Source organism: Nilaparvata lugens, chromosome 8 (genome assembly GCF_014356525.2).
Source record: "Nilaparvata lugens isolate BPH chromosome 8, ASM1435652v1, whole genome shotgun sequence".
NCBI classification, from domain to species: domain Eukaryota; kingdom Metazoa; phylum Arthropoda; class Insecta; order Hemiptera; family Delphacidae; genus Nilaparvata; species Nilaparvata lugens.
The window spans coordinates 18334134-18361353 of record NC_052511.1 but is presented as its reverse complement, the minus strand read 5'-3'; the positions used below and the strand labels follow the sequence as shown (position 1 = coordinate 18361353).

Genomic DNA, 27220 nt, shown 5'->3' with positions numbered 1-27220 from the left:
AACTAGTTTGAAATGCCGATGAAACAGCAGCCAGTTGTAGAGGAAGAGTTTTCAATCAATGTTTCGAAGGATATATTTCCTAAGTTTTGGAAATATTCAGTTGCAATAGTTGTAAAATGCGATTTACAATTCACGAGTCACGTTAGTCAGTGATATTGGCAATATATCACAATAATTATCAATAGAATGAATGAATGATGGGTAAACTATTCAGTCCCAAAATGCAAATAAAGAATTACTAAACAAGGTTAGCACTCGATGTAAAACAAGAGTCTGCAATATGTAAAACAGATTTAAACTTGTAGACAGACGTGGTGACGCACACAAGCAGCCATTTTGAAAATGCCGTAATGGAAATAAAATATGTAAAACTGAAACAAGTGTTCAAATCTTGAAAAACTAATAATAGTTCCACAGAACCAGTCGAGAATATCCAACAATTGAAATAAACAAACAGGGCGAGGTGAAAACTATTTTCACAAGAGGTGAGAGTTCAAGTTGTAACTTAGAATTGTACAAGGAAGTGTACACACACGCAAGAGTTCACGAACACGTTGAAAAGTTAGAAATGAAATAACAAACGAACTGATTGTCTGAATTTTAAGGTTGATGGCTCCAAAGAACCGATGAAATGTCTCCAACAAATAAAACAAGCAAACAGGGCGAGGTGAAAACTATTTTCACGAAAGATGAGAGTTCAAGTTGTAACTTAGATTTGTACAAGGAAGTGTACACACACGCAAGAGTTCACGAACACGTTGAAAAATTAGAAATGGAATAACAAACGAACTGATTGTCCGAATTTTAAGGTTGATGGCTCCAAAGAACCGATGAAATGTCTCCAACAAATAAAACAAGCAAACAGGGCGAGGTGAAAACTATTTTCACGAATAAAGCAGAATAATTGGAGACACACACGAAGTTTTATGCTAGACAGACAAACGATGAACCGTGAAGTTAGGAAGTGGGTAGCAAGCAAGTGCTACCTAGATCAAGAAATCACCAATAAAATTGATGTTTAAAAGGATGCAAAAAATATCCGGAAGCCGAACAACAAATTGACAAATACAATAATAAAATGACAAAGGCTTCAGAACATTTCCAAAAACTAGAACAAAGATAAATAAAATATGCAGAGAAAATGCCCAGTATCAGGTCGGCAGTGGACCACTAGCGCTCCAGCGGCAAAGATACAAACTAATGACTACCGCGCAGAGAACATGACAATACATAATCAAAAATCATAAAAGAGATTGTTTGAAGATGGAGAATAGTTTTAACACAAGATGGCGGCTAAAATTGCAAAAATGTTGTCAAAAACAGGGTTTTTCACGATTTTCTTAAAAACGGCTCCAACGATTTTGATCAAATGTATACCTAGAATAGTCATTGATAAGTTCTATCAACTGCCACAAGTCCTATAACTGTAAAAATTTCAGGAGCTCCGCCCCATCTATGCAAAGTTTGATTTTAGATTCTCAATTATCAGGCTTCAGATACAATTTAAACAAAAAATTTCAAGTGGAAAAGATTGAGCATGAGAATCTCTACAATTAATGTTCAATAACATTTTCACCTAAAATTGAAAATAAGCTCAAAATTCGAGAAAATGTGATTATCTAATTGCAAACTGTTGGCAACTGTTGATTCTATTAAATCATTCACTATGAAGAGATATCAGACTTCGTGTGTCTCCAGCGTTATTGTCCTGTCACAAGCTGACTCAGATCTTTGAATAGTAGACTTGTGATGCGCGTGCACACTAGCGTCAGGTGATCAATTTTCAAAACGGCAAGGAAAGCTGTGTGAGTGCGCTACACCAGATTTTTTTATGGTGTCTATGGCTACTTGTAAGTATGTAAGCATATTTTTCTATTGCTTACATGAGGCAACTAATTTTTTACATGTATGATAACCGGTTCCACCAAGCTCGGTCAAGACGTTTGAACATAGTCATATCTCTTATGATTTACAAAGAGCGCACTGAACATATGATTTCTGTGGCGATAGCTCATATTGATAATTCCAGTGCACTCACATGAAGCGTACCTGATTTTACCATATTCAAATGTCTTGACCAAGCTTGGTGAAACCGGGAATTAGTCTACTAGTTAACATGGAACAATCAATTGTTCTACTTGGAGCAATCTATTCTCCACATACAGCAATCTATTACTTAACATGAAGCAGTTTATTCTAGTAGCTATAAATTTTTTTTTTTTTTTTGGTGTGCCAGGACCGGTGTGGAAGTCTGGCGCATGTTGTCCCAGACTCCTCATTTTATAGCTACTGTAAGGGTGGGAAAATGAAAAAAAAACACAAGAAAAGATCGTACAGGTTTTTGATATTTAAAACAAAACAATAAATTATTTATTACAAAATTAGAATTATAATTAGAAATTACGAAATAATAATAATCAGATGAATATTTCAGGGGCTACTCGCTTTGCTGCTAATGAGGATTCAATGTTTGTGGTTATGAAAAATTTAAGAACAATGACTCAGTAGTCACCTACCTTCTTGAAATAGCTTCCCACTTTGGCATCCACTGGTATTTCGCGGCGTTAATTATTAATTAAAAAATCAAAATAACTGATCTAATGAAATGGGTTCAGATCCCGTCCTATTCAATAATACAATTCTCTTTAAACTGCCCGAACTGCGACAGGAAAACTGTATTATAAAACAAGAGCAAAATCTATCCCCTTCACCAGAACAGCCGGACTTACTCACAGTCCTAACGAACGAGCTCACATCCCGACCAAAAGAAAAATTTTGGGTATTAAATATAACTCAGTCAATGCCAAACATGAAAGCCATCTGAAGTACATATTTTTATCTGTCGCACAAGCGGCACGTTTGTTATTAAAAACAAAAGAGAAGCTACATTAATTTTGACAACAAATGAAATGAACAATCTTTCTGTCGATGACAAAAATTTTTCAAAGACAAAAACACTGTTCATTAAACTTTTCTAAATTAAAACTCTAAAATCCTGATCAATATGAGATAAATATATGATTCATATATATGTCCCATATGACCAGGTGACACTACTTATTCTTTTATCCTACAAGAAAATCAATCTTATGCTTCACATATTTCTTGTTGAATCTTATACTTTATAAGGACTATCAATAACAAGGGCTCCAATACTAATTTCTTATGTGATTTTCCTAGGAGCTCTTCAATTCGTTTCGATGTGAATTCAGCATCTTCATCAGCTGATTCAGCAAAGGAGGCCATTCAGGAGCTGAGTGAAACTGACGAAGACATCGATATGACGTCGACAACCCCTCTCACTCAGTCCGACAGCGAAAATGACGTCACGCAAGCGGGTTACGTCAAGGTCACGTTCTCACTCGACACTTCAACTCAGCGGGAAGATGTCATTAAAAGTGAATTTAAAGTTGATACAGGAATAGACAGTGAACAGCCTCAGTCTTCACAGCCTGAGGAGGAATCTTCTGTCATCGATATTCCATCTTCTGATGATAGGGTCGATGTTCCATCTTCCGATGATAGAGTCGATGTTCCATCTTCTGATGATCCGATCGATATTCCATCCTCGGATGATCGATTAGAGTCATCTCCTGTCTCAGCGGCGACATCGCGCTTCTTCAACGAAGATAAGAGAGAGGAAGAAGATAAGGAGAGGTTCGAGTATGAAGAAGAGAAGGAAGAAGAGCAGAAAACCTACCAGGATCTGAGTACTGCGTCTGTGTTTGTCAATGTTACCGGCGAGCTGGAAAGCTCTGTGTTTGAGGAACTGGAGGATGGCGAGATCGACGCAAATGGTAAGTATTTTTTCTATTTTAATCAATTCAGATTTATTTTCCAAAAAACATGATACTCGATTATGTGTAATAATACAATATACAACATTTTTAGAATCCCCCTACTGTAGTGAGGTCTACGTTATAATGACAGTGAAGAAAGATAGAAGAACAGTATTTTATTTTATTTATTTATTTGAGTATTATAATAGTGCGATAATATCCCTCTAGCTGTAAGCTATTTGAGGGATATATAAAAATAATCCTTCACATACAATAAAAACAATCAATAACAATAATCATATTTCTTAATTAACCTGATCATATTTCTTAATTTTTGTAACTGATTGTTCTCATTTGTCCATTGCACCATAAATTAACTTAACTTAAACCGACTTAACTAAACGAAATAAGACTTATAGAAAAAGACTTTACTTGGTAAGCGACAATTAACAAGATAATCACTCTGGGATATTACCCAATGTTACTCACTCTGAACATAAATATTTATTACATCATAATATATCTTCATTGAAAAACTAAAATTATTTTAAACTCAAAAAATATAATAGATAGTCAATAAAAAAATTCATAAACTCGAATAAACACAACAAACAAAACTCATTTCCTGAAACTAATCAAAATGATTTATCCTTATGAAGTGCACTTTGAGTTTTGTTTGAATCTCATTTTTACTCTGTAACATTGTCAACTCTAATGGCAATGAATTTAACGGAAATGGTATTCTGAATTCTGGAGCTCTTTTACCATAGGCATTATTATATCTTTGGGTTCTATAATTCCTATGTCTCAATGTATATTCTATTTCGTTCATTTCTCTATATTCGTTGCTGATTCTCTGCTTTGTGACTGCCTTCTGTAAAAGATAACTGATACCGGTTTATCTGATGTCTGTCGGTTTATCTGATCAAATGTTCATTCTTGTTTAAAATATTAAATTATATTCTATTCGCCAAGAAATTATATTTTCAATGAATTTTAATAATAATTGATGTTATGATGCTGCACGTTTGAATCTGCCGCCAAACGTGGCAACACTGACATATCAGTTATGAACAATAATTAATGATAAAATGGACAATTCTTAATATCACATACAAATGTATTTCAATATATACAATTAAGCAATTTATTATTTACATACATTATTATCAAAACTACTCAACATTAATTCAATATATAATCTTGCATTGTTGACTCTTTCGTTCATTCTTGCATTCCAAGTTATAAAGCTAGACACAACTACCGTTCTCTGTTCATTTCATTCTTTCTTTTCAATAGTCTTCTTTACTTTGTTATCTGGAATAAGTTGGAACTAATAAACACACTTCAACAATACGATCTACTTTATTTACAACATAACAATTGAGATTGAATATTTTGTTTTAATAATTATATTTCTACATTGTTGAAAAACGATCTGGCAAAGTTGCGGAGCTATAAAAGGAAAGCTATCTACTTTGTCGAATTATAGACAAGGATAGCAACACCAATGTTAATCAAATACAGCCATTATAACGTGTACCTCACTATAGATTAATAATTTTTTTCGCCCCACTTGGATGTAATGAGCTGTTTATCGTGCGTCATATGGAGGCCGAAAGTGATTGTTTTCTGACCAGGCCGGTAAAATTTTTACGGCCCTAGGGCTGTAAAATAACCTTGAAGTCAGCTGATTCTAATTTGATGTGAACATGTTTACAAAATAGTTTATGAAACGGAATCAGTTTATGCTTCTAGAAATTGAATAAAGTATTTTGCAATAAGATACTATAATTTTATTTAGATGAATGAAATACAAATAAGATATTATAAACTATTCAAATTCAATTTTCAGAGTAGGATAGAACTTCTAACCTAAACTTCCGAAGTCGACAACAACAAGCATTGTTGACGTTGACATTCAGATTGGCCAAATACAAGTGTGCTAAAACAGCTGATCAAAAAACTTTTCATTATTATTGTGTTTATTATTCAATAATAATTAAAACATTTATAATAATATCATCTTATTGTCATTTGAAAGAATAAAAAAATATAAACCCAACCTCCCACATAATTGAACATAATCGTTTAGGTTATTTAGACAAATCAGAATAAAAAATAAAAATACTTGGACAATTTCCTGATATTCAGATTACCTCAGATTTGCTAGAGCTATGACCTTCCATTTTTGCTTTCGCAAGTGCTTAATAAACAATTATTCTCATATAGGCCTATATATTGTTTATTTTTCTGTGTGGCGAAAAATAGCGTTCGCACCACGGGCAAAAATGTTTTTCCGGCTCTCAATCTTTTCTAGTCCGAGGCCTACGGCTTCATCCCAGACTGTTCACTTCTCGGACTGTAGCTACTGCATCAGTTATCCTGGTTTTTGAAAACCGATTTCGGGCCGGAAAAGTCTCATTTTCGGCCCTAGGTGCGAAATATACTATTTCAGATTCGGTAGTTATATGAAATCATAGTAATCGACGATTCGATTCAGATTCTATGCCAGATTCTGGTATTCAAGGATTCTATTAATTAATTTTGTTTATTTCTTTACTTATCAATTGATTTAGTTATTTGATGAATCAAACAAATACTGTATCATGAGAAGAAAAATAGGTTTTACCCCAAAATGTCTGTTTCTGAATTTTATAAAATGAGTAAGCTCAAATATCTAGATTCACTCTTCTTTGCCACATCCTAGTTATAGAGTATTCTATCATTTTTGGTCAGTCATTGAATTTGGAAAGTATTGGATTTTATTCTAAATTTTAATCTCAAAAAACAATCCTTTATTAATGAACATATTTCTTATATTTGTCTTGATATCCTTTGAAAGTGTTATTTCTCATGAAATATTTCTTTTGATACGTTGTCCCATAATTTTTTGATTTACCAGGAATTCAAGTAATAATTTACTTCGTTGTTCACTAGTTCTACTCATGTAATACAACTATTTTCTCTCTAAGAATCTCCTTCGAAATTCGGAAAGGGATCGTTTTTGGCTAGGTCTGAATGTGAAATAAATTAATAAAGGGTTAAATTTAAGTATTTCTAACTGATTTTATCATGTATAAATCTTTTCATCTGTATTCAGAGAACACAAATTTTAAAATAGGATAGAATAATTCTGTCTTTTTTCTGTATGGCTACTTTTGAATATAAATGAAAATATAAATGTGAGTACCCTTTTTAAATTATTTAGTCAAGACATGTTTCCAATTATTTGATAATGGCATTATATAGCCAAAATATATCTCGACTAAATAATTTTAAAAAGGGTACTTACATTTCTATTTTTATTTATAGAATAATTTTTTATTGTGGTCATCAGATGAGGTCACCAGAAGCATTAACTTCGTCACAAATTACATCAAAATTTAACACAATTATATCATATTTGATAGTGATTTATGCTTATTTTATTTGTTCCAGAGTGTGACCCACTTGAACCAACTGAGGATTCAGTTATATCCAAAGATATTGTCTACAACAGTGAAGTAGCAGCGGAACCCCAAGAAGAGCCCGAAGAAATCAATGATGTGGATGACAGTAAGATTGACATCTATGCTGGAATCGATGATGACGAAGATGTCGGAAAGGAAGATAACTATGAACCGGAAGATGATGATTTATACAAGGAAGACGAATACATGGAGAACTATAGACAGAATGCCAATGAGGGTGAAACAGGAAAAACGGAAATGTCTAGTGATACACATGCTGGAGTGGAAAATCGTCGAGAACTATCGGAGAATAAGGAAGAAGAAGAGGCAAGACAAGAGGAGGATGAAGATAGTGATGATCAAGTTATTTGTCTTGATGACTCTTCAAATTCTGAACCTCAAGATGAGCCAGTGACAGTGATTCCAAAACGGAATAGGATCTCAAGTGAAGAAGAACTAGACTACGATGAATCGAGGATGTATGGAGATGAAGACGAAGAAGATGAAGGGAATGAGATTGAAGACGAAGAAGATGGTGAAGGGAATGAGATGGAAGACGAAGAAGAAGCTGAGGAAGAAGAATTTGTTGAAGAGGAGGAATTCTGCTCGGATGATGATGAAGAGGCCATGTCTGAAGAAGAAGAAGAGGAGGAAGATTCAGAAGATGAAGAGGAATATGCTAGGAGATTGAGTGAAGAGGAAGAAAATTCGAATGAGTCCAATAAATATGAAAATCTTAACAAAGAATCATCGATCAAGATAGTACAAACGGCTAGTAAACGGTTGATTAATCCATTCTTCAAAAATAAAGAAGCAGCTTCAACTTCTAGTAGTAGAGATTCATCGGACATTGAAAGAGTGACTTCAACTGAGGACGGAAAAAGTCAGGATAATGTAGATGAAGTAATTCAGGATGAGGAGGAAGTAGCTACTGAGGGTAATGTAGAAGAAGTTACTCAGGACAATGAGGAGAAAGTAGCTACTGAGGGTAATGTAGAAGAAGTTACTCAGGACAATGATGAAGATGTAATTCAGGATAATGTAGAAGAAGTAGCTCAGGATAATGCAAAAGAAGCTATTGAGAGTAATTTAGAAGAAGAAATTCAGGATGAGGAGGAAGAAGTTATCCAGGATAATGCGGAAGAAGGAATTCAAGATAAAGTGGAGGATGAAGCTCAGGATGATATAGAAGTGAACGATAATTGCCAAGAGAATGATGAATCTGTTAGAAGTGTTCCAAAGCATTCTGATGATAAAGAATGCGAACCAATTGCCGAAGAAATTGACCATGATAATTTTGAACTGAGGATTGATGAAATTACAGGTAATGCATCTGCTTTTGAAAGTGACCACAATGAAAGCTTTGTTAAACTTGAATTGAGTGATGAGGAAGAGTCTGATGATAAACAGGTGGAAGTGTCCACGAAAGTTGAAGAAAGTGATGAGGAAGTAGTGGAGTCCCGATTGGATACAATTCAGGAAGTAAGTGCGGAGAATCGAACTGAGTTGATGAATGCAACTAATGAAATCTCAAGAGCTGAATCAGATACAGCTGTGAAGAGTGAAGAGTTGGAAACCAATTTAGATGAAAATTCGCAACCCAAAGATGAATCACATGATCACACTAACGTAGTTGATGATAGTAACCTTTCTACTCCACTGAGAACGAGACAAAATCGTCGTAGATCAAGCTCGGAAGTTCCACCTTCCAGAGATTTGAAACTTCGACGATCTACAAGAAAATCGATGTCTTCAAATCGTTTGAACGATCTGACATTGACCAATGAAGACAAGAATGTTAGTAAAGACTTCTTCGATAACTCGCCCACAGTTCCGCTTAGTATACAAAGCTCTCGTTCGAGAAGATCGAGCTCAGTGGTACACACCCCATCCAAAGCTACTAGACAAAGTCTGAGAAAGTCTATTTCATCCAGCTTACTTCCAGATGTGACTAAAACTGTACCCGGAGAAACAAGTATGGAAGAAACTTTGAAGACTTCTAGACTGAATATTTTGAAAGATTCTGACAGTTCGACAATAATTGAGGAGAAATCCGACGTGACATTGAAAAATAGTAGTGGACAACCAGTGGTGGAATCTATGGTAATTGACGAAACAGCAGCATTTGACATCACAAACAAAACTAACAATGTTCAAGAAACAATTGTGCAGGAAAAGACTGAAATTAGTGACAACAAAACGACAACTGATCAGGTTGGGGTGGATGAAACTCTAAAGAGAGAGTCTGTGATTGATGGAACACTAAAGAAAGAGTCTGAGATTGAGGTTGAGGTTGATGAAACTCTGAAGAAAGAGTCTGAGGCTTCACAGATGATTGTTGAGGAAAGTGGTAGTGTTGTGGAGACGACTGTCAAAAGTTTGTCGGAGATTGAGGAAAGTACTGGTAAGGTGGAAGAGGAAAATAGTAGCAAAGTTAGAGATGAAAGTAGTGGTAAGGTTGAAGAGGAATCTAGTAACAAGGTTGAAGGGGAAACTAGTAGCAAGGTTGTAGAAGAAATTAGTAGCAAGGTTGTAGAAGAAACTAGTAGCAAGGTTGAGGAAAGAGAGGTTGCAGACCAATTGATAGCTGCTACAACTGTCTCGGATTCGTATAGTTTAAAAGACATCAAAAGACCGAGTAGCAGAGGAACGGTTTCAGAGGCTCCAGAATCCGTCTACAACGAGCCCGAGGAACCTGTGGTTGCCAAACCTCTTCAACGACGGGCAGCGTCTGTCAGCAAACTGGACGAAGAATCTGGCAAACTGGACCGAATCCGACGCTCCTCCAGGCGATACCGGTCCGGTATGGTGTGGTCCGAGTACTCGAAGAACGTCGACAGTTATAAAAAGCTACAATTGAACCTGAAGAGTGTGTCGGCGACCTCTGTCTCCTCAGCACTGGACGTCGCCGATGACGTCAGTGTGGCCTCGGTCAGAGAGAGTCTCTCGTCGGCGACAACCGCTACCAGTGCTACCAACAAGAAACTGCGTCACAGCCGGTTCAGGGACCGGTCCCGGTTGCGAACCGCATTCCGCAGTTTCGATGTACTACTCAGCGATGAAGAGGATGAGACTACTAAAACAGCTGCAGCTAACAACAAACGACCTCTCAGTCCTACCAGCTCCGTCATTTCAGATGTGGGATCCTTGTCGACTGTAGCTGGAGAACCACCCAGATCTCCCATCAAGAACCACCCAAATGACGAAGAAACTCTGAAAGAAACCGAAACCCATAACGAATCAATGATCACCATTCATGAAGAACAGGATGACGATATTGTGAATGAAACTAATGCTGGTAAAGTTGAATCGGTGATTCCAATGAAGGCAAGGAAAGCTAAAACGGAGACAAAACCCACCACCAAACGTAGGCAGTCAATTCAGTCCATAAATGATTCAGATGAAGAAGATATGTCTCTCACAGAGTTAAAAAATAAAGAATCAAAGTCCACTACCAAACGCAGGCAATCAACTCAGTATGTGAATGATTCAGATGAAGATGTGGCTTTAACAGAGTTGAAAAACATGGGAAGAAAATCCACCACCAAACGTAGGCAGTCAACTCAGTCTGTGAATGATTCAGATGAAGATGTGGCTTCAACAAGGTTTGAAAATAAGGAAAGAAAATCAACGACCAAACGTAGGCAATCAACTCAGCCCTCAAATGATTCAGATGAAGATATTTCATTGACAGAGTTGAAAAATAAGGTTCTCAGCACTAGGAAATCGGTTGCAGCTGGCAGTAAAGAGGACAAGGAAGTATCAAAACCGGTGAAACGTTCCAGGAGTATTTCTTCCTTGAGTGCCACCAGTAAACGAACCCAGTCCTCCTACAACAACGAGAGTGAGGAGGAATCTTCGGTTGGAACACGTTTGAGGAGAGGAGGTAGAATCAGTCGAAGTGAGTCACCAGTTGGAGTGAGAAAGTTGCCGAAGAGAAGCAGCACCGTGGATGGAGATCTTTTCGGAAACGATTCGCCCGACACCACTCTGACTAAAAGTCTGAAAGCTAGAATCAAACGAGATCTGAGACGATCGAAACTGTTGGATTGTCCGCCCAGTCGAAGTGTTTTGGATGTGATTTTGTCGGAGAACGAGGAGGAAGACGAGGATGAAGATACTGTTGTAGATGACGAGAACAAAGAAAAGAGACCTGTGAAGAAGCGAGGTAAAAAGGAGGTGGATGATGGAGGTGAAACTCCGGCGAAAGGAAAACGAGGCAAGGTCGCAGTTTTGTCGGACGTAGAAAGCAACCCAGCGACTCCTAAACGTACCAGACGAACTAAGCAGGAGGCAGAGGATAGCGATGTCAGTATTTCGGCTGCCAGCAGCAGTAAGCAACCAAGGAGAGGTCGCAGGTCGTCGTCTGTCGCGCTGGAAATGTCGCCGGTCAAAGCGCGACTGTTTTCGTCGCCTGAGTCTGTGGCCAGCACCGCCAGCACTAGCAAGAAGCGGAAACGGCTGTCAGCGCGTCTTATGCCCGTATCTTCCACTCCCGAAACGCATGCTCAATCTGTGAGTATTCTTACTAATAATTATTCATAAATTACATGTGTAGATATCCAATTTGTTCGATTTTTAGAGTTGCATATCTGATAGTAATTCTAATGATTTGATACATGTCATGCAATTCATGCAATTCAATTTATTAGATTTTTTTAGTGTTGCATTTGATGTTGATTTTAGTGAGTTCAAACATGTCATGCAATTCAATTTGATTTTTCAGAGTTGCATAATAGAGCAAAAATAGCTTGAGAAGATATCCCATGGTACAGGTCGTTCATGTTCCAAATTTAATGCTATTTTCTGTCAACTCAAGCCGATTAATGACGACTACTGTCTATTATTACTGCTTTGGCTTGGTGAGAGTGTAAGAACGGCACAGTATGAAAGACTTCCTACGTCACATCTACTAGCGAAAATACAAGCATCGTTGACCACGCATCAAGTAGACGACTTACCAGACACCAACAGAAACTCCCATTTAGACAGTGAGTATTTGAAGAAAGTCATCTCTATTCTCATACTTGAAGAACACAATAAAAGTTATCAAGTATCCTTTTTATTTTATAAAATTACTTGAAATAGATAAAATAGAAAGGGTTTTTGATAACTTTTAGGGCCGTTTGCACAGTCAAAGCTTAAACTAACTTCAATCAGCTGGTGGCTTGAACTCAAAATATAACACATTATAACAAACGAGATTTGATACGGATTTAATCCAGTTTAAAATGAAATTCAGTTTAAACTGTTACTGTGCAAACAGCCCGTAATGTGTTTCAATAATTTCAGTACCGTAGTTCTAAAGACAAAAGTGACTATTCCTACTATTGCTTTTGATGGAGTCTTTGAAGTCGTTTCATTTTCCTTGGGAAAAATGATTCAACTCATTCGTCTTCCTAGATTCATTGAGAAAATTACAAGTATTTTTCGTGAAATTTTCAAAATGTCTAATAAATGGTGAACCAAGAATATCAGCGATCAACTCCTACTGGCGAACTATCGATAATTCCAGTGCACATTTGTGAATCGTATCCGGCTTGACAATATTCAAATGTCTTGACCGAGCTTTGTGAAACCGGTCATTAGTATTGTTAATTATTTGCACAAAATGCATTCATTGTATTATTGATTCATAAACTAAATGATGAATGAATGTTTGCAGTGAAACAATGGATGAGAGCAGCATCCTAGATGCAGACAGTGATGCAGATAGCGCGGCCGAGGGCAGTGTGAGCAGTGTCATGTCAACCAGATCTTCGGCGCGACTCAGAATGAAATCGCTGAAAAAATAGTCATTACCAAGCATGATCTACTCTTATTGATAGGTTTTGAGCTGTTGCTCCACTAGCTCTACATTTTGACTAGTTTTCTTTTTGTTTTGAACCATTGATCATTTTTTGTTTGTTCCAAACTCTCGATCTATTTTCTAGGATACGTCGTTGAACTTTGTAACTTTTTATGAAATAAAGTTTTTATTGTTATTGTGCCCATTGTAATGTTTGTTTTCATTCATTGTGTTGAAAATTATTTTGTATTAAATTATCAGGGTGGTCTATTGTATTATTTGTAATATTAAGATGAAAATCATCTGTGATTGGGATGTAAATCAATAAATTAAAAATAATAACAAAGAAAAATATTTTTTATTGTTACATCACAATACATACATTGGAAAAAACCCATCAATATATGAATCCATATAGTAGTTGTATTTGAACATGCATATAAAATCATATAAAAAATAGATTCAGTACAATACGAAGGAAAACGTTTTACAATGAAAGAATTTATACATCCATTTTTTGTATTAAGCCCTAATTGAATAAATTCTGATAGAAGACAACGATACTTTAATTTCCTCACAACGCTCTATTGTGCGTTTCGAATAAATTTGTTCTCTTTCGACATTGAATCTGAAAATTGCTATCAACTATAGATTATAACTAATATTGAATCAATTATTTCATCGACATCCTACATTTTTTGAGATTCAGTGGTAAACTTGATTGGAATGTTACAAAGGTTTTACCTCTGTAATTTCAATAAAATGTAATACAAAAATGCAATGAAACGTTCACTGAGTCACACGCCACACAAGATGAATGTATTCACATTCTCGTTCGAAAATAACTATAAGTTGAAATTCAAATTGGTTCACATTTTTGTACTAGAAACAGTAATTTCATCAGCATACAGACGATGTACAGAAATTAGATACTGCACTTATTAAAATGTTTAATTTCTATGTAATGATTATTAAACAAAACCCCCATTAATTTTATTTCTATCAACAATCCAAAGCTGAAGTTTTCGAGGTGGTTGACATCAACTAATTTGGTTTTTTGTTTAATAATTATTATAATTTTACTAACGTTTATCAATTGAAAGAAACTAGAAAACAACAATTATATTTTCTGACTAGGAATGAATTTATGGCCATTTAGATATGTTAGTAGATTAACGTTAATGTTGTTTGAATATTTATAAGTTCAACTGGAACCTGTATCTCACTCTTCCAAAACACAAAGATCATCAAATTTTAATTTCTGGAATTAGTTATAGTATAGAAGTATAGATGGTTATGTAACGAGAAAAAGCAAGACAGTAATTATTTAATTACTTGAAGATTGGATTTGGACATCAATTTTTCATTTCTGAAATTAGTGATGGTATAGAAGGTTATGTAACGAGGAAAAGCAATGCAGTAATTTCAAGCTTTTTCTTGAGAAATAACCATTACTTAAGGCTGTTTGGTACACATTTTTATTTAAATTGGATAATCTTTTTCAATATAATTGTTAAGATCATTATAAGAATGAGAAAAAGTGGCAACTGAAATTTTTTAAGTGGTCTAATAAGCGAGTTATGGGTTGTTGAAGTGCTAAACTCCGCTTTCTTTCCAGATCATGAACGGTACGGAATTTTCCATTGGAGTTTTTTTTAATACATTCAGAATATCATTGGCTTGGTTCTAACATGCGTTTTTTTCGCGATTAATGCCAAAATAAACAAGTTATCGAATTTACAAAAAATGTTACTTTTTTATTTATGAACGATATGGGAAATGAAATGTTTTAGTTTGGAAAGAGGATTATCATAAACGGTTTCGACTATATTATTAGAACTTCTCTTAAAAATTGAAAAAATGTATTCAATACCTTTAGAAAGGTTTTTAATAACTTGAACTATACAGGTTTTGAATTGGAATGAGTCTGTCCAATTCAAAACCTGTATAGTTCAAGTTATTAAAAACCTTTCTAAAGGTATTGAATACATTTTTTGAATTTTTAAGAGAAGTTCTAATAATATAGTCGAAACCGTTTATGATCTGGAAAGTTAGCACTTCAACAACCCATAACTCGCTCATTAGACCACTTGAAAGTTTCAGTTGCCACTTTTTCTCACTCTTATAATGATCTTAACAATTATATTGAAAAAGATTGTCCAATTTAAATAATAAAAACAGTGTACCGAATTGCTTGAAGATTGGATTTTTAACATAAATTTTTCATTTCTGAATTAGTGATGGTATAGAAGTATAGATGGTTAAGTAACGAGAATGCTCGGCAACAATTTCAAGCTTTTTCTCGTAGCTGAAGCATCTTTATTAATTTGAAGATTGGATCATCAACTTTTCATTTCTGAATTAGTGATAGTATATAATTGTAGATGGTTATTGTGACTGAACCATCTTTAATTACTTGATTAGATTTACTCAGATTTACTTTTTTGTTCGTAACTTCCCATAGTCAGCGACAATATGGTCCCTAAAAAGGCGACAGAGGTAGACACTACCACCACCTGTGAAGTGCCGTACCGATCTTGGATGAATCCCGCAACCAGCGGCGAAACGAACCTAGCACAAGAGTTGATACTGTTTCCCGCACCCATCAACGAACCCCTATGTTCAGGCGAAGTTCTATCGAGCAGTAGTTCAGTAGTTAGAGTTCTCAATAAAGCTGTACACCCATTCAGAATAATCACACTAATATAGTACATCAAAACACCGGGCGCTGTCAGGATCCCGCATAATGACACAGTGAACACAATGAAACAGTGGAGGATTTTACGAGAATATGGTGTTGAATTATTGTAGAGACCATGGAAATGAGCGATTGATGTGCCGAATAATGCTGCCGTTAAACTTTGCACGGAAATTAGGTAACCGATGTGCTTGGATGAGATACCGTACATGGTTTGGGCGAACAGGTAATAGTTGTTGAAAAACAATGATAGACTGGTGCTTAGTATGAACTTGAATGCGAATACATCCCAGAATTTACTCCATTCAACACAAGTTAAATCTTTTAAGATGCGGAACACACTTGATTCGAGTTTACACACATTTAGAGACTTCGTTGAAATCTCACTAACATCCTCACTTTCAATCATTGTTTTTCTCTTAAATTTCCTCCTACTCCTCGCAGAATTGTTTTTCTGTTCAAGTAGTTTTCTATTGATAGGATGTTCACAATCGGGAAAGAAGCAGAACACTGTTAGTCCGTTGACACAGAATAAGAAACTAGTGAACGCGCACAAGTACAGAAACCCGTTCTCCATCTCAGACACATGTCCAGCTATGACGGGTCCAACGGTGAACCCGAGTGACGCACACGCACTCAGTCTGGCCTGTGTTTTCGCTTGCTCACTTGGCGCCACCGCGTCTGCCACTAGAGTCTTACAGATTGTCTGCGTGTGTTTCACACATCCCAGCAACACTCTAATAAGAAGTATGGCGTAGAACGATGTCGCAACGCCGAGAAGCAGGTAACAAACAGAACAGGTGAACAGGATTGCGCAGAGAGTAGGGCGTCGACCGTGAGAATCCCCCCAACTACCTACAATCGGTCCTGAGATGAATTGTGTCCCGGAATACACCGAACCCAGCACTCCCACCCATGTATGTCCAAAGCCAAGGCTGCGCAGGTGTGTTCCGAACACTGGGATTATTAGACTCGCTCCGAACAAGTCTATAAAACAGGAGAAGAACAGCCATATCTTGATGCTCGTTTGTTGTCTACTCTGGTCCGGGTTGAGTTTCATCTTTGTGTCTTTATAGTTCATCCTTGTTTTCTGCTACCGGTATGCTTTTTTTGTCTTTGCTCTGAAATAAAATGAATCAATTTGAAAATGTATGAGGAAATCAATAATTAACGCTACTTCACAAGAATAGATGAAACCTTAGTCGTCTATGTCTTGGTTTTTTGAACACTTATGAACTATTAAATATATAGGTTTGATGACCCCTGAGCCAGCCAGGTCACTCAATATTATTATTATTGCCCCTGACGTATTTTATTCATGGGGAAAATAGCTGTCAATGCTCATTTCTCAACAATTATTCAGTGAATCAAATTATTCAATGAATTTCGTATCATCTATTGTATCATGCTAGGTTTAGCATGACCTTTTAGGTCTCTATAGGTTTAGATACCCATTATATTTAATATGTGTCTTAAGGTGCGTACAGATATACGCGCCGCGAACATGAGCAATTCACTTTTAATCAGTTGATGCCAAGCTTTTTATAGCTGTATCTTACCGTTTCTGTAAAAATACAGATATAATCAGCTGATCAAAAGTCAATTGCTCATGTTCGCGGCGCGTATATCAATACGCACCTTTAGAAACCCGACCTATGTGTCACACTAATAGAGATGCATGAAGTATTCTCATCAATCAAAATGTATTGATTAGACACAGATTTGTGGGTTAAGTGGAAGAGGGGGCTCTTATTACCTCAACTTTGCCCACATCACTTTTAATATTGTAAACTGTAAATAAAAAGGCATTTATCTATCTATCTATTCTTCCATTGTTTTCTTCAACGACACCTACCTTTTAGACATTGGCTTACTACTAACAAAATTCGGAAAGGGACCAGTTATGGGTTAGGCATGTTGGTCCTTTTCTAATCATGTATTTGATTTGTGCATTGGTTAATGTAAATGAATAAATGAACTGTCTAGTTTATAATATGTATCCCAACAATAATAATTCATTCAATGGAGCAATTTATTTACGAGCGTTTTCGTGTACAATAGAAACTACTGAATTTGAAAACTTCCAAGATATGTTTAAAGGTACAAGATACATTCAAACTCACATATCTCTGACAGTAATAATATAATATAGGCTATTCAATTATTTATTTAGAATGCATAGTATACTTAAGTAGTAATATGTTCAATGAATGAGCTAATAAATTGAAACCCGACTAGTGTTTCTATAGATAAGCTACACGTAGTAACAATACTGCAATAACAATGAAAAGTATATTCAAATCAAAGCGTTTATATCAAGGCAATCTTCATTCAACAAGAAAATTATCTTAAACTATGGACTGGTGTTTATCGTTGTTACATAACTCTTAGAAGCAAAGCCCGCGTTTTTAAATTGTTATTAAAGTGAACATTCAATAATAGAAGAGAAAGCATCAGCCTTCAGTTTTAATCAACAGATTATGAAAGATGAGAATTTACGTTTTTCGAAATGTATCTTGGTATTCACAGTTTTCAAACTCCTCAGCACAATCCTAGAATTATGTCGTGGCGTTGAATGATTCTGCAACAACCTTACCTTGACACTATAACTTTATATGCCTAGAAACTAATTATTCTTTTATAACAACTCATCGCTACTGATAACAAATTATTACTGAAAGTTGAAAAGTTTCACTTACTTAGGAAAACTACATGAGTTAACTGATAATCCTCTCCATTTTTGAGTGAAATGAACTAATAAATCAATTTAACAACAAAAAATTGGACAGGCTTCTAGTTAAAGACTGCAATATTTAGTACAGCTCAACAGATGTTCAAGAACACAATACGCTCATTAGATATGAATGTGTACTGTGGATTATTAATAACTGAAGCAATGCGTGTCACCTACTCAACGAAGAAAGATTGATCTTTTTTATATGCGTGGAACATTGTTCTGATAGTTTTCAGATGAAAACAGCAAAAATCAAATCTATTGTTAATGTAAATAAAAATTGAAATCTAAGTACCCTTTATAAATTATTTAATCACGGAATGTTTCGGATATATAATGCCATTATCAAGTGATTGGAAGATAAAGTGATAATGGCATCTTTAGGACGTAATCTTAAAAAAAAAAAAAAAAAATTATGTAGCCGAAACATGACGTGATTAAATAATTTAAGAAGGTTACTTAGATTAATATTTATATTCAAAAGTACCCCTAAAGAAAAAAACTATTGTTAATGCTACTACAATAAAGATAATACACCTACATTGAGACGGAAAAGGAAATTTTAGAATAAGCTTATGAAACAATTATTCATAATCGTAATTAAGAGAATAATTATTTGCTTTTACTGTTATTTGTAGAAATGATTCTTATATTGAATTAAGAAAACGGCTAAATTTAATTTGGTAGTAAAGCTACATTGCAATTTCATTTTAAATAGAACTTTCTTCCAGTTTCCAGCATCTATTTACAGGAATATATTTATAACTGACAAGAAAATAAATTAGCTGTTCTTTTCAATTGAGATATTAAAGGATTGAAACTTTTCATGGATGGTACATATTTTTCTAGGTGGACATTCAAATTATAATATTGTATTTATGTTATTACAATAATTATTTCCATTGAATGATCTTAATTATCGAAAATTGAGAATGATAAAACTGAGTAAAAGAGTAGGATGATTGTTCGAATATTTTAAATTGGGGAAAATTAAAGATCGATAACTTAATGCTAATAGCAATAACTTCATAAAATCTTCGAGAATGATAAAACTATGAGTAGAAGAGTAGAATGTTTGTTCGAATATTTTAAATCGGGGAAAATTAAAGATCGATAACTTAATATGAATAGCAATAACTTCATAAAATCTTCGAGAATGATAAAACTATAAGAAGAAAACTATAATAACCTTACAGTTGTGTTGTGAGTGATGTTGTGGTACTTTTCCATAATGAAAACACAAATTGAAATTGTCAACTACTTTTTAAAAAGTGGTTGACAATTTAAATTGTGTTTTGAAAACTGTAATACTTTAGAAGAGTTCGAATAGTTCGAGCACTTCAAAATAGGATTAATTTTTTTAATGCTAATAAAAATGATAACTGGATAAAATATATTCCCTTTAGTTGAAGGGATAAAAGTGAAGATAGTTACCCTTAGGCCATCATAGACCTTATTTTCTACAGTTACAGATGCGCATCTAGTTTGATCAATTAGGAAATCTTTCGCTTCCCATGCTTGAGAGCCGTCTTTAAACAGAAATATCGCTCGGTTGTCATCCACCAAGTACCTAAAGCAAAAATATTTTTGTAAAAATAAAACGCATGAAATATGAATTAGTAAGAATTCAAATTCAAATAGAAGAGGGTCTTCATTGTATGACGAGGATATAATTGGCTCTATTTCAGCCCCAACAAGTTAATCATACGGCCAATAATTTCTTAACAAATCAATTGAATTGTAAAATTGTATTTTTTTTCTACAAAATAAATTTCATTTTCAATTTTAATTTTTCATCTTCATTTTCAATTTTGACAGTAATATCCACTCCACCACTTACAGTTAAAGCCAATCTTTTTATTTTGGCTTTCAATTTTTAAGCAGTTCTAAATTCCAGCAACTAGAATCTATTCACCATTGATCAAATTCAGGCTATTCTAATTTCAAATTAACTTCAATGTATAAGACTCTCTTCAACTATTTGGATCTGCTAAAAGTAGACAGGATCTAAAAGTCAAATTTGTTATTTAAATAATATAAGGTTAATGTTTCAAAAGACTTCCACCGTAAGGAAATATACTTTAATCCATTTATTAATAGAGATACAATGATAAGCTCAAGCTTGTAAACGCCTGAGTTGAGTTGAACTCCTCTCAAATATCAGACGCTGCTCTGATTTAGCTCTCAGTCAAGAAAAGGTTATAATTTATTTTTCCTCCACCTACTGTCAAAAGTACTTACTTTACTCCCTGAAACATGATACTAAAGTGTCACTTTTTCGCTCTCGGTATTAAAAAACAGGAAAACTCCCTAGGGAGTAAAAGTGACTCCATTTAAATAACATGGGAAGCATCTCTATTTTAAAAACGTACATTTGGAATGGGTCAGAAGGTCTAAGCTCAGATGAGGAAGCATATAGAGTAGTCATTAAACCAACTAAATTCAATACCTAAACCAGACATTTGATCGATATATAAAATTTATGTTTGTATGCTGAAATTATTATTACAAACTTCATATCACTATACTAAAAAAATGTATAATTTTTTTTCTTTTATTCCATGTTATTCAAAATATCAGCCAACGAATATTACTCATTAACTAATCAAATTTGAAACTGGAACTTCATCATAGCTGTAGTTGTGGCGGCCATTGTTGTTACAACTTTTGCCGACAGATAGTGCTGTCTGCGGAGAACTGTGTTTACAAGCCAGCTGTTTCTGTTTACTTTTTAGATTATGTTGTAGCACATTGTTTGGTCACGTACGTTTTTAAAAAATATTTTATTAGCAGTTTTTATAAAAATGTAGGTGGAGGAAAAATGTTGTGTATATAAATCACGAGTGAAAAATGTTTTTCGCCACACTTGGATGTAATGAGCTGGTTTACGTGCGTCATATGGAGGCCGAAAGTGATTGTTTTCCGACCAGGCCGGTAAAACTTTACGGCCCTAGGGCTGTAAAATGACCTTGAATAACAGCTGATCGTGTCCGATCTCACAAAAATCATAGAGATAATCTCATAACGACTGTAATAATATATATAATTATGTATTGTGAATCGCGGTATCATGTCTATAATATATTTTATGAATTACTGTTTCATAATTTAATATTTATTATTGTGTTTTTGATATCAAACAATAGAATACGATGATATCTCCATAGCCTCAACAATATAATGTTGGCTGCATTGTCCATTGTCAGAAAGGTAAGTATCGCAAGTCTTTAAAAGTGAAGAATCGAATTTGAAATCAAAGTACAATAATTGTATCAATATTTAAAAGTTAGGTAGAGTAATAATTGTTTCTTTTTTATTATCGAATTCCACTTCTTAATGCAATACAATCAACAATAATAATAGGAAAATACAGCAGAGATCTAAAGTTTAAGGTAAGCCTACTGGTGAAACTCAGCCTTGACTGAAAAATTCCTAGTAATTTTTCCGTAATTCATTATTAAAACTTTTAGATAATTTTTCTTCAATATCATACCATATAGAGAAAACATTAGGCCCACTCAAGATTGAATCTTCGAATGTTTTCTCTATGATTTAACTATTTTCAGAGCAATATTTTGTTGTGAAAATGCCGGCAAACCGGCTTCAAGTTTGCCGCTATAGGCCTACACTTTATTATAGTAGCCTACATACGTTACCTGACTTACAGGCCTCTTTGATCAAAAATATGCAATGGCCGAGAGCGTAAAGGCGTAATACAACAGAACTCAAAGCTCAGTGAATTACAAACATGATCTAGGTTGGAACCTCGGTCAGTGACATTTTTTTTGTTGATGAATTTCGACTTTTATTAGCTATTTTTTATATTAGTTACCGTAATTTAAATTTCAATCAATTTTTTAGATATATTTTGAGACAAAACTGTGAAATATGCAATTATATTAATTTTTTAATCACATTATTTCAAAATAGTAATGAAAATTCTATTCATCCATCTATCCATGAGATATTGCACCAGGCGCAAAGCGCGAGCTATAAAAATTCAAACAATTATTTGAAATATTAATAGTATAAAAATATTGTCACTATTGTAAATTATTAATTAGTAATATTGAAATTAATGACAGTGAAAGTTGTCTTAACCAAGATTCAAACTATCAAAATAGGCTGTTTGAATTTTATTTATTTTTTAATTTCTTATATATTGGGAAGTTTTTTTTTGGTGTGGCGAAAAATAGCGTTCGCACCATGGGCAAAAATGTATTTCCGGCTCTCAATCTTTTCTAGTCCTCGGCCTACGGCCTCGGACTTAAAAACCGATTTCGAGCCGGAAATATCTCATTTTCGGCCCTAGGTGCGAAATATACTATTTCTCCCTCAGGAAAATTGTTGCCCTCGGCTTCGCCTCGGGCTTCAAACTTTTCCCTCAGGGAGAAAATACAGCACTTTTCACTCTAGATATACAAATAACTATTGAATAATATACCTACTTCCAACGGAGAATTGGGTTTTAAAACATCAAGTTTAATGAAATTAAATTTGAATGAATATATAGTCTTTTTGCTGTTGATTACCCATCTTTTCTCACTAAATAATACAATTAGGTACCGGTATATTATATATAAAGTATAATTGATACAGTTAATATAATGATTATGATAGTATTTGACCTTTCTGCCTGAATGTGATTGTTCCAGAGAGAAGTTTGCCAAAATTTCGTCAGTTCTTCAGTCTCATCTCTAGTTGCATCACTATCCACCTGAACAAATGTCATTAAAGTTCGTCCTTTTTTCGACAATTTCAGTAGTGACTCTGGATTTTGATCCTTGATCTGAAAAAAATGTTCTAATTCATTCAGAGATTCAAATTTTACAATCTTTATATTTTGGAGAATTTAATAATCTGTTGGATTAGATCTGAAAATAAACATATAATTTTACAATCTTTATATTTGGAGAATTTAATAATCAGATTCAATCTGAAAATAAATATAGCCAACTCAAGAGGCAGATTAAGCTCCTCCACAAAAGTGGAATGCAATCTACATTTCTAACCACAAAAGTCAGTTTTTTGAATATTTTACTTTGAAACAAAGTGCCTCAACTTCAACTATTCAAGGTAGTCAACAAAATATCCCAATATGTTTAGGCATAGAGAAAATATAGCGCAAGGCACCTTGTATCGGTTGTCTCTGGTTTAGAATGTTATCTTTAAATTTCAGAAATAAATGATTAATTATTAGATATTTTACCTACCTTCTAGGTAACTATAGAATATTTCCTGTATATTACAGAGATAAATGATTACTTGTTGGATATTTTACCTACCTTATAGGTAAATATAGAGTATTACCTGTATATTACAGAGATAAATTATTACTTGTTAGATATTTTACCTACCTTATAGGTAACTATGGAGTATTACCTGTAAATAATTACAGAAATATATAATTACTTTAAAGACATTTTACCTGTAAATTGAATGAATTTTGTATCAGTTGTTGGATATTTTACGTACCTTACTAAAATCTATCTGAGGTTGGGGTCGGAGATGTTCAGGCAACTCATCGTCTTCTAAAGGTTCTTCATCTTCCTGAAACAATCAATATCTTTAAAAATAGATACTAAAGGTTCATCTTCATGAAACAATAAATAACCTCAAAAAAGAGACAAAGTTCAAAAATTGTTGACTTTGAAAGTTTGCAAGATATTTCAACAACAATTAACTTAATTCTGAAAAGTACACTCCACTCGCTTGAGGAGTTGAAAATATAAAACCTATTTTTGGCAATTGGGCACCTTCATATCATGGATAACTTCATGGTATCATACTCCGTGTGATTAGCCTGCATTGCAGTGGAACCATCCCAATTGACCGTGTACCTCGGTCGGGGCACTGCGCAGTTCCGGTGGAACGTGGGCCTGGTCGGGGCCCGGACGTATACTGTAACTTGTCTACAGGCCAGGAAAACCGCTCGTGGTTGCCAATTGTATATGTCTCCAAGGTGGGCGCTTGTACGTCCACCACATAGGCGCCCACAAGGATAAGCAAGCGTTCAGCAAGAAGAAGAAGTGCGGAAAGAAGAACCAGTGAGAGGGGGTTTTCGATATGCTATAATGCTACTTTCAGAGACGGAGGCGCTAACCACAGTCCCACAGTTTGGATACACCAGGCGCTGAAAAGCTAGCGGCGATTTCACATGCCTGCTACTTCCAGAGACGGGGGTACCCTAAATCCCATAGTCCGGTCTCTCACTAAATTACCCCGAAACTTCCTAAAAGAAAGACTTAACTGTGCCCAGCGGGTAGCCGCTAGTTGTCACCCCGACTACTTGACACCTAGTCATTTTGGCCATAGGCGACTACTTGTACCCTCGTAAAAATATACCATTTGCGTCAAGTTGACACCTACTGGACCAAAGGTGCCAACTAGTCATGACCGTAAACGACAGCTTGACACCTTGCACCCTCGCGTCAGGGTGTCCCCCCGACTAGCTGTCACCTCCTTATAAAGGGGATGGCTCACGTCTACACCAACCCGGACTACTTGTCACCTACAAAGCTCCAGTTGGCACAACTTACACCCCCGCGGAGTAGGGAGGAGGGATCAAGCAAGTTTTATTACTGGTTATGATGTAGAATTGAATTCTAAGCACTTTTGGTTCAGTAACATTTTCCCGTCAAACGCACGGTTCGGGAAAGATATTCGCCGTCTTTGCTATTTTTTGGACAATTTTTTTCGAGTTGGATGAAAACAGAAAAAATGAATAATAAGCCCTTTTGATGACTGAACCAGATTTAGAACACAATTCTAAACACATTTTGTTTAGTTATATTTTTCCGTTATTTTATCATATTTCCGTTAGTTATCAGACGCACCGTTCACGAGTAAATTGAGCCTAATGCTAGGACAGTCAAAATTTTCATAAATCAATGATAATATGGCAGATGAAGCTATCAGTCTGGTAATCAACTGAGGTACTACATGGAGTCTGGTAATTGATATGAGGATAAATAATTATTTATATACACTTGCGCCAGCACAAAATTAGGAATCTTAATGCCTTTTCATATAGAACTTGATAGTTAGGCTTCATTTTCCAACTTTCAAATGAAGAGCCAGCCGGAATGGTGATTTCTTGTGGAGTGGAGTCGAGTGGATAGGTTGTCGTGACCGTAGACGACTACTTGTACCCTCGTAAAAATATACCATTGCCGTCAAGTTGTCACCCCGACTACTTGACACCTACTGGACCGGAGGTGCCAACTAGTCATGACCGTAAACGACTACTTGACACCTCGCACCCTCGCGTCAGGGTGTCCCCCCGACTAGTTGTCACCTCCTCAGAAAGGAGACAAGTAGACGGGTATGGCTCACGTCTACTTGTCCCCTAAAAACCGGTTTTAAAAGGGGACAAGTAGTCGGGGTGGCACCTAGTTGCGTACCCTACCCAGCTACTCCGAGGGATGGAAAGTCCAGGTAACGGTCGAACCATGAACCTCCCATAGTCTGGGGTCTTTATCCAGCCTAATTCCAGGGACGCAGTCACACAATCATCACGTCCACGTGTACTATGATTTTCCCTGGTTGGCAGATTTCCCTTCACCACGAGAGCCTGCAACCAGTAGCTGGGGGATCCAGTACTTTCTGAGACAGGGCGAGGAACGAACTTGAAAGTAGGAGTTCCCGAGGAGTTCAGCACCAGCCAGATCCCTCAGGGACCAGTACTACCAGTACAACGTGCGCCTACTTACTTAATACTTGAATTCTTCGTCCTTGACCGGGAGAACCGGATAGACTCTGTTAGGGAGTTCAGGGGGTCACCCCTCAAATTCTGGGATGGCGGCTGTTCGTGTTTGAGTATAAGGGCTCATCCACTAGTTCCGCCAATGAGTGTAATGACCGTTGTATTATGCGTTCCTTCAATATTTGCATGAACTTTCTGGCTTTGTAATTTTTTATATATTCAGGGAGCTGATTATACAGTCGCAAAGCTGATAATTCAAAACTTTTTTGAGTTGCTGTGAGTCGGCTTCGAGGTACATCCAGGTCTGCCGCATGTTGAGTGTTGTAGGTATGTATATTGCGTCTCTTTGTCATGTTGTTTGATTTGTCCTTCATGAATAGAATTGAGCAGAGAAGCCTAGAAGAGTGGTCGACCTCGGGACCGTCCAGAAAAAATTCCGTGTCCGAAAAGATCACCCAGAGACTGTATCACTCCCGACCAGTCGACTAAGAAAGAAGGACGTTGCTCCTTGCCCCACCCACATCACGACTGATCAAGATCGATCGGGAGAAATACCCGAACATCAATCAGACGATAGCGAGAGAGTACCTTGTAGCATAGTAAGTAAAACTGTACATTTGTAATTCTCATTGAATTATTCCTTTGCAATAATATATTTAAAAAAATAAAAATGCTCTGAATAGAACTGGAATCTAGCCTAGCTCCTACATAACATAATTTTTACAAATTTACCAAGAAAACATTAGCATAAGCATTACTTACTTCCCATTGCTCTAATAATCTTTCTAAATCTGCTTCATTGTAATCCCGAATATCCTTTTTTGCCCAAGCTGGCTTTTCACCTTCTTTAGCTTTCTTGGCTATAGAGAAACTGATCAACATACATCCTATAAAAATCAAGATATATTTTTTTCCCGAATTAAAGAGCATCGTTAAAATAAAATGAATGTAAAGGTTGATTTTGTAATACTGGCGTCGTTTAAAATATTTTTTACAAGTAGTTGAGATATTTGACAACAAGTTAGGTTATGCTTGGATCGTGTCGTGACGCCGACGATGCTCAG

At 35.5% G+C, this 27220-nt stretch overlaps 2 protein-coding genes across 3 annotated transcripts in view; one reads left to right on the top strand and one right to left on the bottom strand.

The window, feature by feature from the left end:
- LOC120352649 (microtubule-associated protein futsch-like) overlaps nt 1-13258 on the top strand; it is a 22986-nt gene extending 9728 nt beyond the window's left edge. The window contains exons 6-8 of the mRNA XM_039434149.1: nt 3181-3797; nt 7221-12222; nt 12897-13258. Of these exons, the coding sequence (XP_039290083.1) occupies nt 3181-3797; nt 7221-11776 (5173 nt within the window). The 3' untranslated portion in view covers nt 11777-12222; nt 12897-13258. The remainder of the gene's footprint in view (nt 1-3180; nt 3798-7220; nt 12223-12896) is intronic.
- Nucleotides 13242-27220, bottom strand: LOC111063644 (LDLR chaperone boca). 2 transcript variants are annotated; one of them, XM_022351336.2, is made up of 5 exons: nt 26919-27220; nt 23927-24001; nt 23080-23240; nt 19886-20021; nt 16076-16838 (listed from the first exon to the last, which is right to left on the bottom strand). In XM_022351336.2, exons 1-5 carry the CDS (start codon nt 27084-27086, stop codon nt 16788-16790), a joined length of 591 nt encoding a protein of 196 aa, XP_022207028.1. In that variant the 5' UTR covers nt 27087-27220; the 3' UTR covers nt 16076-16787. The 2 variants fall into 2 exon arrangements, with proteins under 2 accessions (XP_022207020.2, XP_022207028.1); XM_022351328.2 differs by lacking the exons at nt 19886-20021; nt 23080-23240; nt 23927-24001; nt 26919-27220 and adding an exon at nt 18417-18552 and having other exon boundaries at nt 13242-16838.

Excerpts from the sequence above, each read along its gene's own strand:
- LOC111063644 (XM_022351328.2), bottom strand. The coding sequence starts at position 16,798 with ATGAACTATAAAGACACAAAGATGAAACTCAACCCGGACCAGAGTAGA.